General features: G+C 38.7%; 1 protein-coding gene across 1 annotated transcript in view; it reads left to right on the plus strand.

The window, feature by feature from the left end:
- The first annotated feature begins 285 nt into the window (after positions 1-285).
- Positions 286-15,200, plus strand: part of LOC139943187 (uncharacterized) — a 55,691-nt gene continuing 40,776 nt past the window's right edge. Inside the window, exons 1-6 of the mRNA XM_071940003.1 lie at positions 286-659; positions 10,564-10,635; positions 11,875-11,934; positions 12,639-12,707; positions 14,046-14,117; positions 14,832-14,900. Of these exons, the coding sequence (XP_071796104.1) occupies positions 454-659; positions 10,564-10,635; positions 11,875-11,934; positions 12,639-12,707; positions 14,046-14,117; positions 14,832-14,900 (548 nt within the window). The 5' untranslated portion in view covers positions 286-453. The remainder of the gene's footprint in view (positions 660-10,563; positions 10,636-11,874; positions 11,935-12,638; positions 12,708-14,045; positions 14,118-14,831; positions 14,901-15,200) is intronic.

The following is a 15,200-nucleotide window of genomic DNA, read 5'->3' on the forward strand; positions in this document are numbered from 1 at the left end:
TTTTTTCAACCCAGAACAACAATCGTCATGGTTCATTTGTCACAGTATTTCGTAATTTGGTAAAATTTATTGGGAAACCCCACTCCCAGCCAAACATGAAATCTTTTGTTAGGTACCATTCATACAAAAACATGAATAGAACTGGGATTTTTACGTACAATGCATACGTAGCTTTAGAAAGTACCTCTGAGTTGTGTAAACAATAACACGTCTCGTATGATGATGTAGTGTTATTTCCTTCATAAACTTGAATTTATATAGTTTCGATCAGAACTATCAGGACAGCGGTCACAGAAGATTGGAACAAATTTTCAGAACAACATCTCCTGATATTGGTTACATTTAAACCTCATATCTTATGTTAAAGTTCATCTTACAGATTAACGCCAGAAATTTCCACAAACAGGCTACAGGTGACTTGTTATATTTGCAAGAAGGTTGCTTTGGGAAAATATGGCCGACCGTGGATTTAAAGGCGTCTTGCGACCTCTTTGTTTAGGTGTGATTGCTTGTGTACTGATCATTGGACTAGTTGGAGCCAGGGCTACGGGGGACGCGTGTGAGGTTTGCCATTGCGATAGACAGTCATTGACTGTTGACTGCAGCAATAGGGGTCTGACAGAGTTACCAATCGGCATACCAAATGACACCGCAAAACTGTAAGTGATTTTTAAATTAATGTTGATAATTATTTCAAGATGTGTTTAGTTAGAGTTGATATTATTAAGTATTTGGGTTGGTTTATTTATTTATTTTTTATTTATTTTTTTTTTTTTTTGAGGTGAACGTTTCAGAAGAAGAACCAAATATTTCGAGAACTGTACTCGGAGTGAGAACTGTACTCGGAATGAACCCCTCACCCAGTTTGGTTACTCGGCTGCCGCAGTCCTATGGTACAGACGTATCGATACACAGACGGGTGGCCAAACAATTTAAAGTCACCTGGAAGTGTTATTATTTTTTATTTTTTTTCAAAATAAAGCTTTTGTCACTCAGATATGTGGTTTGATGAGTGGAATGTGAATAAACAGTTAACTAAGGTTCAACAAAGTTAGTTCTTATTTTATTTCCAAATTTAAGAGTTTGCCCCGACCCGAGAGGGCGCTGTTCTTGACGTCAATCGAGGCGCGCTATTTTAAGAGAAAATGTGTAGTGTGGCCCAGTACACTACGTCTGGTACCTGATCGGTATGATGCCTACGTAGAGAACAAAGGTCCACAGAGCAGACTGCATGCACTACGGCTGCTGTGCGGATGGTCCACTCGGATTACCCTGCCCGGTGAATCGCATTAGGCCATGGGCCGAAGGGCAAAACGTCCTTTAGAAATAGAAGAATGCTGCAGCCCCAGGGGTGAAGGGGAGATCTATACATCAAAATGTAGGGAATGGTGCCCTCTCCAAGAAAAAACAATGTTCTCATAAAATATTGGTTCGCAAGCGAGAAATCCAAGATGGTGGCTAAAATTCAAGATGGCGGCTATTTTTTTGTAGAAATGTCTAAGAAACACCCTAAAATGAACAGCTATTATACAAAAATGTTGTCCTGTTGCATACAAATTATGATCTGGAAGGATTTCACAAAACATGGAAAGTGCCCGTTTACAAAATGGCTGCCATTTTTTAGTTAAATAGCTCATTTTTAGCAAAAAGTCAACAATTTAATATAAATACAGTCTTTACATGCACAACTTTTGCATGCAGTGATGAAATTTTGTTGAGCCGAGTATAAAGTCGTTAGATTTCCCTAACTGGCATACATGAACTAGTTTTATATGCTTTGAAAATCCAGAAAACCAGAAACTGGGGGGAGGGGGGGGGGATAATGTGCCCCCATTTAGCCCTGGTTAGCCACGCCCACAAAAAATCTCAAAAATTTCACAATTACAAATGCACAAGTTTCCTCCAATATTATGAGGGGGAAACATATTTTGTGAATTGCATAATTTTTTACAGTATGTACAGGTAAGTGTAGATCATGGAAGTGGCTCCAGTGTCTCTGCCCCCCCCCCTCCCTGACAGATACTTTTTAGAAGGAACCGCTGGCATCAATATGGAATATTGGAATAAAGTGACGTTTCTCACTTTAATGATTTAGCTATTAAAGGGAAGGTCAGATAGAAGTCATGACTGACAAGAAAGAAAACCTGAACTAGCGCCCTGACTAGGGCAAGTTTATTTTCTAAGCCACCTACTGTGTTTGGAAAAGAAGAGTGAAATCATACTGTGAATTAAAGGGAAGACAGTGAAGCCACATATACAGTTCTATTTGTAATTTTCACAAGACACAGGTGCGTCAAACAACTTTGTTAGTGTATGTAAAGGCCTTAAGAAAAACATAAAAAGTAAAACCGGTACATACTCGCATACTTTCAGATATCTGTAATAGTTAAGGCGCAATCATTGTACAATGATGAGCACTTTTATGGGACAGGCTATTCTGAAACTATTGGAGGCTTGTTTTTGTTATAAACAAACATTTGGACTGGAGAGAGGGAAGGGCATTGGATAAGTGGTGGGGGGGGGGAAGAAAGGTGTGGTGAGGAAAAGCATACATCTTCCATGAAGTTTCCAATATATATGGTATGCCTAGAAACAATCCAAGTAAGATGTTGTAGTTTCTCATAACGTTTGAAATGTCATATATGTATTAAATAATAATTATTATTACGTAAAATGTAATGCCGGCATGTTATATGTTTGATGAGTGCAAGGCATTAGTTCTTATACTACAACGCTTCATTTATATGACTTGGGAGGTCAGATGGTTGAGTTTAATGGAGGGGTGGGGGTTGAGGGGGGGGGGGGGGGCAAGCCACAGGTTTGCTCAGTCTCCAATCAATTAAAGGGACACACCGGCTCACCGTTTACGCAATTTAGGGCTGTAGAATCATCAATAATGTTTTTATAGATGGTTGCTGTAAAATAAAATCATCAAAATGTCACGTAATTAGCGAAAAATTATTAAAAAACCCCAAAGCGGCAAAAGGCCAGCGTGTACGTGTTTCCAGCCGTTGCAACTGTCAAATCTTCGTGACATTGTCGCACAATGTTGTAAGTACGCTGGTGCTTTGTTTATAGCAACGTTTTACTACGACGCAGCATAAGGACCCAGTCTATCCATAAATTACAAACAACCAACATAGACGGATCAGGCAAATCCTTCGACGGTGGAAGTAGTCGTGCTTCGACGTACATCCAAAGATCGTCACGAAGAACACAAAAAACTAACCCAGAAAATGATGGGACAGTGACAAGTTAATAAAGCATTCCTGGCACAAACTAGGCATACTACTGCAGTGCATAGGCATGATGCAGTTTGGAATGCGATCGTGGCGTACAATCATGCTCCCGACGTGCTACTCCTAGAACTATTTCAGTTTCGTCCGGCTGAAATCGAAATAGTTCTAGGAGTACCGACGTGCCAGGACCCGTTCAATGCCTGTAGGCGCCTACAGTCGCACAGAAATTTGCTTAGCACAAAAAAGTATTGCATAGCAGAAACCAGCCAAATTTTAAAATTTGAAATGATGTGAACTTGTGGCTAGTGCCCAACAAAATTTTTGAATAGAAAGATATTTTGTAAGCAGTATTTTTTTGCTAAACAGATGAAACTGACGGATAAATGGGCCTTGTTATTCACAGTGAAACATTTTGTAATCTCGGGTGGGGGGGGGTGGGGTGGGGGTCGGGAGGGGAGGGGGGAGGGAATCGTGAGGGATTCAAAAACGTCCTTGTGAGAATGTATTTTGAAACGTAAGCGTAGTTGCAAATCTTGAAACGTAAGCCAAGCTTGACTCGGGATTGAAAGCGTAATTTTTGATTATAGCGTAACAAATCTAAAAAATGTATATGGATTGTATAGTAGCTGCGTAGCTTGGAACGTAACCATATCTTTTGGAACGTAAGCATATCTTGAAACGTAAGCGTAGCTAGGTATCTTGGAACATAAACGTAGCTGCATATGGAGTGTAAGCGTAACTTGACTCAGGATTGAAGGGTACCTTTTGTAAATATAGCGTAACTTGAGAAGGAACGTAAGCAAAAACTTGGAATGTAGGCGTATCTTGGAACGTCATATCTTGGAAGGTAAACGTAGCTGGATATCTTGGAACGTAAACGTAGCTGCGTATGGAACGTAAGCGTAACTTGACTCAGGATTGAAAGCGTACCTTTTGTTAATATAGCGTAACTTGACGAAACGAGTATCTTGTAATGTAAGCATAGCTGAGAAGCTGTGTAGCTTCGTAACCTTATGTTTTGGAACGTAAGCATATCTTGGAACGTAAGCGTAGCTAGGTATCTTGGAACGTAAACGTAGTTGCGTATGGAAAGTATGCGTAACTTGACTCAGGATTGAAAGCATACCTTTTGTAATTACAGCATAACTTGAGAAGGAACGGAAGCAAAAACTTGGAATGTAAGCGTAGCTTGATATCTTGCAACGTAAACATAGCTGCATATGGAACGTAAGCGTAGCTTGACTCGGCTTGAAAACGTACCTTTTGATATTATAGCGTAACTTGAAGGAACGCAAGCGTAGCTGAGTAGCTGCATAGCTTGGAACGTAACCAAATAATACCTCAACAATCTCAAAAATAACACTTCATTCACAGAATTAAAAAACATTTTTGACAAAATTATGCTTTGAGAGAATTTTGTTGAACCTTTTTTTTCAACCTTTTGTACAAAATTATTATTCAACTGTTGTTTTTTCGATCGGGGGCTCCGATTTTTTTATCCTTTTTTCTTCTTCATAAAACATTTTTAAATCTACTCACACAATAACACTGTCAATATAACAAAATGCGCTATTTCTACGTTTGGACATCATCAATCTTTTTTTTATTGTTACCTGAAAACTCCTAGCAAAATAAAATTAGGAGCCATGAAACAAAACAGAGCATAATATTGGAACGTTGCGATCATAAGAAATAACGGATTCGACACGAGGTGTACCGACTGACAAACCCACGATGACAAACCTCCCAAGCTCACGGCGAGACCCGCAAGCTGAGAGTTCATAGCGCCTGGGATTACACCTCGAGCCCCCCACGAGACACGGCATGCGCGGTATGGTATAATGCACCGAGGCTTAATAATAATAATAATAATAATAATAATAATAATAATAATAATAATAATAATAATAATAATAATAATAATAATAATAATAATAATAATAATAATAATAATAATAATAATAATAATAATAATAATAATAATAATAATAATAATAATAATAATAATAATAATAATAATAATAATAATAATAATAATAATAATAATAATAATAATAATAATAATAATAATAATAATAATAATAATAATAATAATAATAATAATAATAATAATAATAATAATAATAATAATAATAATAATAATAATAATAATAATAATAATAATAATAATAATAATAATAATAATAATAATAATAATAATAATAATAATAATAATAATAATAATAATAATAATAATAATAATAATAATAATAATAATAAACCGTTTTTATATAGCGCTTTTCACACCCGGAGGGCGTACCAAAGCGCTTCACATTATTACCCCTCGTCACTGGGCCTTAAATCACTCCTTAAACCATCTCAGCTCCCTGGTGGGGAGTATACAGCCTTGTGCAACATTAATATGCGCTACTCGGCTAAATCAGTCACAAGAACCATCTCTGCCCTCGCAGGTACCCATTTACCCCTGGGTGGAGAGTAGCAATTATAGTTAAGTGTCTTGCTCAGGGACACAAGTTTCACGACCGGGATTCGAACCCACACTCTGCTGAACAGAAGCACCAGAGCTTGAGTCCGGTGCTCTTATCCCCTCGGCCACGACACCCTTACGTTCTGATTGCTCCACGCCGTTACACGGACTCTTTGAATGTGAATCTTACGTTAGATTTTTCACCATTATTTACATTTTGTAGCGATAACTTGAATACATGATATTTTCCGTCAATTACTCGTTAATAATTTTGTAAAAAAAAAAATTAAATTTGGTTTAGTAAGTTACTTTTTGACGACTGGAAGTAAAACTAGCCCGGAAGGTCACGTGATTGTTTGTACCACTTTTTGGTTAGAACAATCACGCGACCTAAGTTTTTGTTTTAAAATGCTCAAAAACGGCCAAATTTGATGTGTTTTTTTTATGGACTGTTCTTCTTCATTCCTGGAAGTATTTCTTAGTCTACTTTGTAGCCCAAATAGTCCAATTCCGCCGGTGTGTCCCTTTAACGTTGTGTAGACTTGTGTGCGGGAAATTTGAAAGATATCCATTCTTCCGTATGTGTTGGACTCTAAGTGAAAGGTGATGAACATTCGTGTTTATATGTTGGGTTAATGTATCACCCCTTTCACTTGAGTCTTGTTTCTCTATGTGTTTATTCAGCCAAGTATTGCTAACTTCTTGAGCCAGTCTTTTTCTGTAGGGTCTGGCAATCTAGATCGTATTTTTGTTTTATGTAAATTGTAGGCCAGCAGTGGTGGGGCTGGGAAGAGTTTTTTGAGATGTATAAGCATTCCCTTCCAAGAGGTGCCAGTGTTTAAGGAAAGCCCATTTAAGGGTGGAATGATGGATCTGTGCAAAGTATGGCAGGATGAACACGAGTGGGGGATTAGATATAGTCTGTTGTTTTAAATAAGGTGAGGCAGCCAACATTGAGTTCCGGTGGTCTTCGTTTACTTTAAGTGTGAAGCGAGCGGGTTAATTATCCGTGTTGTAGCCCGTTCTGACAGTTTAATCTTGAAGAAATTAACCTTCTCCTCAAAGTCTTTTGAGTGTGTACATATAACGTTTGTATCTTGTCGTTTCACCCTTAATAACGCTGCCAAATACTGATTGGGTGTGCTGAATCTCGAGCAAGATATTGGAATGTGTCTGCTTTTTGTGTAGCTATACTCGAGTATCCAGTTTCCCTTCTTTTTGAAAACGTTCTCCTTTGTTAAGGACAAGGTCTAAAAAGGTAACTTGTTGTTCAGATATCTCCGAGATGAATAGATGTTGGATGCAAGTTGTTTAGTGTCCTAATGAAATCCTCCGCCCTGCTTCGGTTGCCATTGTAAATGATTAGAACATCATCTCTATATCTCATGACCACGCCTATTGTTTGTTTATAGAATCTGTTATTAAACTCAAAGACATTTGCGCCATTGATTAGTTCCAAAATACAACGTGCTTGTTTTTTATTTTTTTTTTTATTGTACAGCGTATAGCCCTGGATGTCCTCGTCTAAAGCATCACAAACTGAGTAGCCTCATTTTGTAGACAGTTTGTTAACATTGAAACAATATCCAAGTTGATTAGGAGATAGTCTTTGTCCAATGTCAAAGTGTCAAGTTTTTGGAGAACCTGTGAAAAGTCTCGTGTGTATGTGCTTTGTTGCTTGACAATTGGAAGCAAGGAAAAATCCATGTATTTTGAAATTTGTTGAGTTGGGGCCCCGCAACCACTGATGGATCTTCAGCAGTAGGTATAGGCTGGGTGTTTTAATCATCTGGTGGTTGTGGGGCCGGGGTCGAGAAACTTGAATATTTCTTTGGATATTATCCATTCTTTGAACAGATTAGTTACGGCCTGGTAGACCGCAGCTGTGATTTCACTTGCTAAATCCTCGTCAACCAACTTATAGTGCGGCCCAGATAGTTGCCTAGTCCCCTCGTGTATATAGTCTGATTTATTGAGAACGCAAACACCCCTGGCTTTGTCAGATGGTTGAACAACTCCTCCAGTGTACCTTCAATGTACGAATCTAGGTATGTGTCGGGCGACTTGAAGATTCCGTATTGAGGGCATTCTGAAGGGGTGTATATAGGCTCCACCTTTGTTTCCCCGCCATTAAAACGCTTAGTCTTATTTTCCTGAAAAGCAGTTTCAAATGGCGTAGGATGGAAGACCGTTTGGGGATGAAGTTCAAACCACGCAAAAATACGATTAGTTCAATATATGTAAAATGCGTGTCTGACAGACTTTTTTACAAATTGCTGATTTGTTTTGCTTTTTGCTTAAGAATATCCAAGAAGATCTAACCTCTCCATTCTCTTATTGGTTTTGGATATAACTGTTTCTGGAGAGGATAGATATAACATCTTCCTTCAACTGAAACCCATATCCAATACGCCTCCAGTAAAACGTTGGTACATGTAGTAGTAATACTATGTAACTAATACATACATGATGTTGTATGTCATACCCGTACAAATGTTTCTTTTCTAGGTCAAATTCCATGGCAGCTTTCTTCTCTAAACCATCTAACTCTTTCCATGTACTTACACATTCAATAACTTTATCCCAAGAAGACTCTTTAAATGCAATAACAGGTTCAAATTCGTCTTTTGTTACGCGACAAACACCCACTGCAACCCCTCCATTGCATGCACTGTCTGACATCTGTGTTGTTACACAAACAAACAAACAATCTCACACTCGTTCCCATGGGTAGTGAATTTATGTGTACTTAAGACCCATATCACCATTTTCGTGATATTTGGGAACAAGGTTGTAACTCCAATAATTTGCCTAAAATAGAGGCTTAGAAAATCGCCAAACCAAACTTTGAACTTGAACATTGTAAATTATTTATTATGAATACCTTCTCTATGATATTATGACCTCAAACCTTCTTCACCCCTGACCCTGCAGCATTTTGACAAAATAAATGGCTTGGGCCCATGGCCTACATGCAGTGCCAACCAAAACAAAAATCGTGACGCTAGGCGCACGCTAAAAACATGCCCTCAAAGTTCAAACTTACCTGAAATTTTGTTCACGTTCTCCTTTTTGTTCGTAACGTCTTCCAGGTACCTTTTTCGACTTCCCACTAGCTGGAACAATTGTTGTGATGGCGTATTTTGTTTTAATAACTTTTCTCTTCATGTGAAATGTTTGGTGTGTTCCGCATTCTAAGCACGGCGGCTCGAAGTGTTCGCTGCACGCAGCGCTGAACAAGACGTCGGACCGGACAGCTATTGCTCTTGTGAGTCTGACTATGCAAACAGACCCCATCTTTTGTTTTGCTGCTTCAAGCAGCAATACACCTGGTCGACATTGCCGGAAAAATGAAAGAAAAACAAACGTACAAACTCACGAATCCACTTACGTGTACTTTGCACGTGTGTTTACTCTACGCGTTGCAGGCAAATTCGAGGGGGTCTTTGTTCGATCGAGGCAAAGTCTGCCTTGATTGACGTCACAAAAGGGGTAGGCGGAGTCACCCCCAAACAACTTTATATATTTTTAAACATATAAATCGTGACAAACAAATACTAACAAAATATGTCCAGGTGACTTTAATATAAAACAAATCATCGGTTAATCTTATGATACAAGTCGGACAGCGCATTTATTTCATTGTATGCATGAATATCCAACACAACCAGTTCGAAAATGGGACGGCTACTTTTTCAGAAAAATTGCTGGATATAACTCTTCAAATCTATTATCTAACAAATAAATTAGCACATTATGGACATAGTCAAGAGTAATTTTTGTTAGAATGCTTTCTATAAGTCTTGTTTGTAAACAGTCGTGTATTAATTTTGAAGGAGGTTTCTACATGTTGGTATTTGACATCGTGACGCTGAAGTAACATGCTGATATGAATGATCCGCGATAAGTTTAAACTGAACTGCATACAGTTTGAACGGCACCCTTTCAAGCAGAGCATTGTATTTTTTATTGGAAACCCCCAGGCGAAGTCAAGCATCATTACTCCCTTTGTGTCAGCTTATATTCTACCATTTTGCCAAAGATTACAAATCTGGGGAAATCTGATTCTTTATAAAGAGAACGAGCCTTCCTCGTAAAAAAATGTTCTTTTGTTATGTAAAAACAAAATGTAGGGGGGCGCGAGTTCAACTTCACACGGTCATAAGAGGAACTCATTGATTAAAGGAGGTAACATGGCTGGTTGTCCCGAAATTTTACACGTCAAATGAAGATATCATGTTACTTATTTGTATACTACAAAGGCTTAAAGATTTGTAGTAAGCACACTTTGCGGTAGCACCATTTCGTTTTTGAGCATGTGTTGGACTCACGGGGACTGCTTGATTATAAGCTGACACTTGGCTTGTTCAAAACATAATATGCAAAGCTAAACCTAAACTAAAAGTCATTTTCATGTGGGGTTTTTAATTTTATCATTACATGAGTTTTAAATTTAATAGGCATGTAATCTGCCCGAGCAGTCAGCAGCATGACTGGTTTATTCTTGGTCCAATTACCAGCTTAAGGTGCAATGTTTGGATCCGGGAGTATAAGGATATAACAGGTGTAGTAGGCTGATATAACGTATTGTTTATGCCATTCTTGAAACTGCATGAGCAGACTTGACCCTGATACCGAGTTCAAAGCGGCCTGACCCATGGCCTATTGGACAGTGTGACATTGGAACTGTGGTTGTTTTATCATAATGAACTGATGTGTCAATTATACGCAGATTAAGGTTCGTTAGGAAATGGGACAGGCCAAACGTGACAAAGAATCCAAATAAATTCTACCCCGAAAGTTTTTAGATGGTATTTTTTCTTTCTTTTGTTTTCTTTGTTCTTGCTTGTGCTACAGAGACCTCAGTACGAACTTCTTGCGAGAGATACCAGAAGATTGGTTGTTGCAGTTTGATCGTCTCGTTTACCTGTACGTATGATAATGTGTGATTCATTAATAATAATGATCTACATAGCTCAACGACCATCACCTATTAACCCTAGCAAAGGCTCTTTTCGATTCCAAGGCCAGCTTGCGTGCGCGCTCATCTTCACACGAGAGGACGGAGCCTGAAGCAGAATCCAAAGCCGAAGCCATTGTTTCGAAAAGGGCCATAGTCTCTCATTAGAGAATGCAAAAAATAATTAGCTTAGTTTGTGTTGAACTGTGAATTTTCGATTGGTATTTAAATCCCTGCATTGTGTGGATCTCTGTTGTTCTGAATGTTTACACACAGTGCTGAATAACGTTGTATAAAGTGTACGTCACGAAGGAACGCCGCCGGGTTTCTAGTAGCCTTTAGTCGAGGCGCACGCGGCACACCGGATGGCACGCACAACCCCAAAAATGTAACGCACGAATAGATACTACCAGCGCGAGCGGCATAAGCCGCTAAGCGCCTTTAGCAACTCGTTTTAGAGCCTTTTGTTTTTCTTTACATTTGCCACGTTTTTGGTGGGAGAAAATGTATCGAATTTGCATCGAACGTTCTTGTGACGTCATGCAACTAATTGTGGCTACTTATTTGCCAGCAAATCACCACGCTAATGTATTATGCATTACATTTTCTCCCTCCAAAATCGTTGGCAAATGTAAAGAAAAACAAAAGGCCCCAAAACGAGTTGCTAAAGGTGCTTCGCGGCTTACGCCGCTCGCGCTGATATATATTTGTTTCTTTCGTGCGTTACATTTTTGGGGTTGTGCGTGCATCCGGTGTGCCGCGTGCGCCTTGACTAAAGGCTAGGTTTCTAGTAAAACTAGGACATTTCATGTGTCGCGCTTTAAACCAATGCAAATATAGAATTTTTGTAAGATTTTGTAAGGGGTGTTATAAAGTGTATACTTTGTTAATATCCTCAGTTTCCATATGTACCGAACAGGAGCAGACATAGACAATTAAACTACACAAGAATGCTGTGAATAAATCAGTTCAGTAAAATGGTACCCATGCAATTAGAAAACGTTATATTTTCCATGTAAAAAGTTATTTAGCTGGCGTTCTTTGGGTATAATGTTTGCCCCAAACTGTTGGGGCTTTCCCAATATGTGTAGTAAATGTAAACTGAGGAGAGTGTTTATTTGTTAGGGACATCGAGATAAGGGAAGAGGGGGACATGATTTGCATAAAGACGATCTAAGATTGTGTTGACTTTGTTCTTTTAATTCCAGGAATGTATCCAAGAATCTTATTTCGAATTCATTTAAAGTACCACCGTTCCTCAGGTCTCTGTAAGTTTAATACGTGTTTGTCTCATTTGGGGATTAAAGCTCATTATTTCACTAGACCAGTTGCTCGTTGACTCGATGCCTGTTTTGTTGTAGTATTTCATCGAACGCGTGGAGTATATCATCCACTATCCTATACCGTGCGGTTCAATAAACTGTCATCTTTTTGTGATATATTTTTAGAAGTACTGTACGGTTGGAAAAGGTACACAGTGTTAAAGTTGGTGAACCAAATCCATTGTTATGATATTTTCAATATAAATGTTATTTCAATAAGAATGTTATTGGGAGAGCAGTGCCACAATTCTAAATAAATGGCGATTAGCCAGCCGAAAGAGGTTGGTTGCTAAAATTTCACAGATTTACAAATAACTTACAGGGTTTACAAAAGGTAATGGTGGAAGACTTCCCTCGAAATATTATTCCATGAAATGCTTGACTTTTTGAGAAAACATTAAAACAATTATCAATTCTCGATCATGAGAATAATGGATTTATTTTAAACCATGTCATGACACGGCGAAAACAAATATAATACATTTATAACCACAATGGTCCTGTCAGATGTCCATTTCGAGTGATAACATTCTATAAGATTTGAAATACAGACAAGCTAAATTAAATAAAGACAATTTAAATTATCCAAATGTTTCTGCGATTTAATTTTCGGGTTGCAACATCGTTTTTATTTTTTTTTTTCTTCAAAGGTATGCTTCTGATAACCAGTTGCAAGATATAGGAATGATGATGGAAACCGGACGAAAACTATGGAAAGTGTAAGTACCTACTTTTTGTTTGCCAAACTAATCATGATGTTTAAATGATGGACCCAGTTCACCCGGGTGCATTATAATGGTGAATGGTTGTGTTCATCATTAAGCCACGCCCATTTCATGTGCCCCCCCTAACATTACCCATACATTGCGTACGTAAAGAGCTCATGCACCACGCTTACATGTCCAGGTCACATGCACGTGTTCAACCACCAATGGAAGCTATCTTCTGATGATCTGCTTCGCTCGTCCCCAGCGCCTTGCTTAAACCAAAGGCGCTGGATGGGCAAACGTATCATGCACTGTCATTGGTTTAATAATGCGCAGGTCCCATCATGCATCACACTCACACTGCGCCATATTTCCATGCACTTTAATGTACGCATGACGTACTTCCTGAACAAGAATCTGTGCAAGCGATTAGCCCATCCTAGCGGTCCTGGATAGACTGGCCGCTGGGGCCGAGTGAAATGATCTGCCTGTTTGCCTGAATGATTCAACGAGGGCGCCGTTCTAGTTTGAGATTGTCAAAAATACATTTTCGCGAATATCCATTGCGCAAACGCTAACTGTTAAATTGGCTGCATGCTAATCTAGCTGGCGATCAAACTTGATTGCTAGGTAGACCACCATGCACCTCATTCACGCCTAATGCACGCGTTCCAAGTATCTGTGTGAGGTCTATGGACATCCTTAAATAACGCATGCAGTCACGCGCACGTTCTAACTCACAAAAAAAACAAAAAAAAACTTTTGTTCATCGATCTCCAGCTTTTGCCTCAAGAAGGGCGTTGATAGAGAGTGTGACGTCATATGAAGGGGTATTTAGCACATCTGAATTATAGCCGAGTGTTTAAGCATCGATTTAAAGTTTAGCTGGTTAAGTCATCGGAGTGTGTGTGTTAGAATCGCGGTCGTGATACTTGTGTCTTTGAGCAATACAGTTTACCATGATTGCTTCCCTTCACCCCAGGGGTATAAATGGAAACCCGCGAGGGTAAAGGTTGATATTGTACATGAGAAGGCCTCTGGAGCGTTACTGTTGCCCAAGTTGAATACTCCCAAGGGAGCTGTAAGGCGCAATGAGAAGGTTATTGTGTTATGCGCTGTATACAAATTTGTTATTGTTTTGTTATTTTAAGCGAACATATAATATATCCATCATTTGCCTCGGGGGGGGGGGGGGGTGGGAGGGGGGGGCTGATAGAGAGTGTGACGTCATATGTAGGGATAATTGGCAGTTTTTAAACCTGATAAGCGAACAAATGGGCCTCCATCAGCAGACACGTTGACACGTCATATGTCCGACGCAGTAACCATTTTGTTCCACTTTTCCCCCAGATCCTTCGAAAGAAACAAGTTGGGAGTAATTCGAAAGGATACATTTAGAAACTGCAATGACCTAGTTCTAGTGTAAGAACTATTAGTTTTAGTGTTTTGAATATACAACTCATTTCTCCCTTGTATTAAACTGTCTGTTTGTGAAGTTAATCTTTAAGTTCATATTAACGCTACTTCGACCAGCCAGTGCAGTTTCCCTGTCACTTTTATAGTAACGTAATGTTTGCGGAACAAGTTTTTAAGATTCAGTGTCTTAGTTGTTAAAGACAGTGGACAATATTGGTAAGTGTCAAAGACCAGTCTTCTCACTTGGTGTACCTACAAAACAAATCTTGAAATAACAAACCTGTGAAATTGCGAGATAATAATGAAAGAAAAACACCCTGGTCACATGAAGTTGTGTGCTTTCAGATGCTTGATTTCGTGACCTCAAATTATAAATCTGAGGTCTCAAAATCAATTTCGTGGAAAATTATTTATTTTTCGAAAACTACGTCTCTTCAGAGGGAGCCGTTTCTCACAATGTGTTATACTATCAACCTCTCCCCATTTCTCGTTACCAAGTGAGGTTTTATGCTATCATTATTTTGAGTAAATAATACATGATCTTTGCTCTGTACAATGTTTAGTCTTGGTGCCATTTATGAGTAACTGAAAACACCAGTGAATCGTTTCACCTTATACTAATGACAGAACTGCGTAAAAAAAAAAATAAAAAAAAAAATTACTGCGTCATAGACATTTGACACCCCTTAACAGTTTTAACTATGTTGTTTTTATTCTAAGGGTGCTTTCTTCAAACAAGATATCTCAAATCGAGCCCGGTGGTCTTACTGTGTCTGATTCAACCGACATGTAAGTCCCAAATGTAAATATTAAAGATGCATACTTAAAATATTTGTGGGTGTGGCAGCCCCGCCAAAAATTACTGTCGAAGGTTAGAATATTTCCTGTCCAGTGTCCACACTATCCGATATTTATTAAGTTAAAAACAATTGTGCATAATGTGTAAATCTTACTGACTTATATAAACCATGAATGTTAACACACAATGCCCACTAACTCACTGTCAGTAAGCCGACTATCACCAACTACCACAAGGCCGATGTTTATAAATTACCTTTATATCTTCCGCTAGACGAAGCCAGCCATATC

Source organism: Asterias amurensis, chromosome 10 (genome assembly GCF_032118995.1).
Source record: "Asterias amurensis chromosome 10, ASM3211899v1".
In the NCBI taxonomy this organism is placed as follows: domain Eukaryota; kingdom Metazoa; phylum Echinodermata; class Asteroidea; order Forcipulatida; family Asteriidae; genus Asterias; species Asterias amurensis.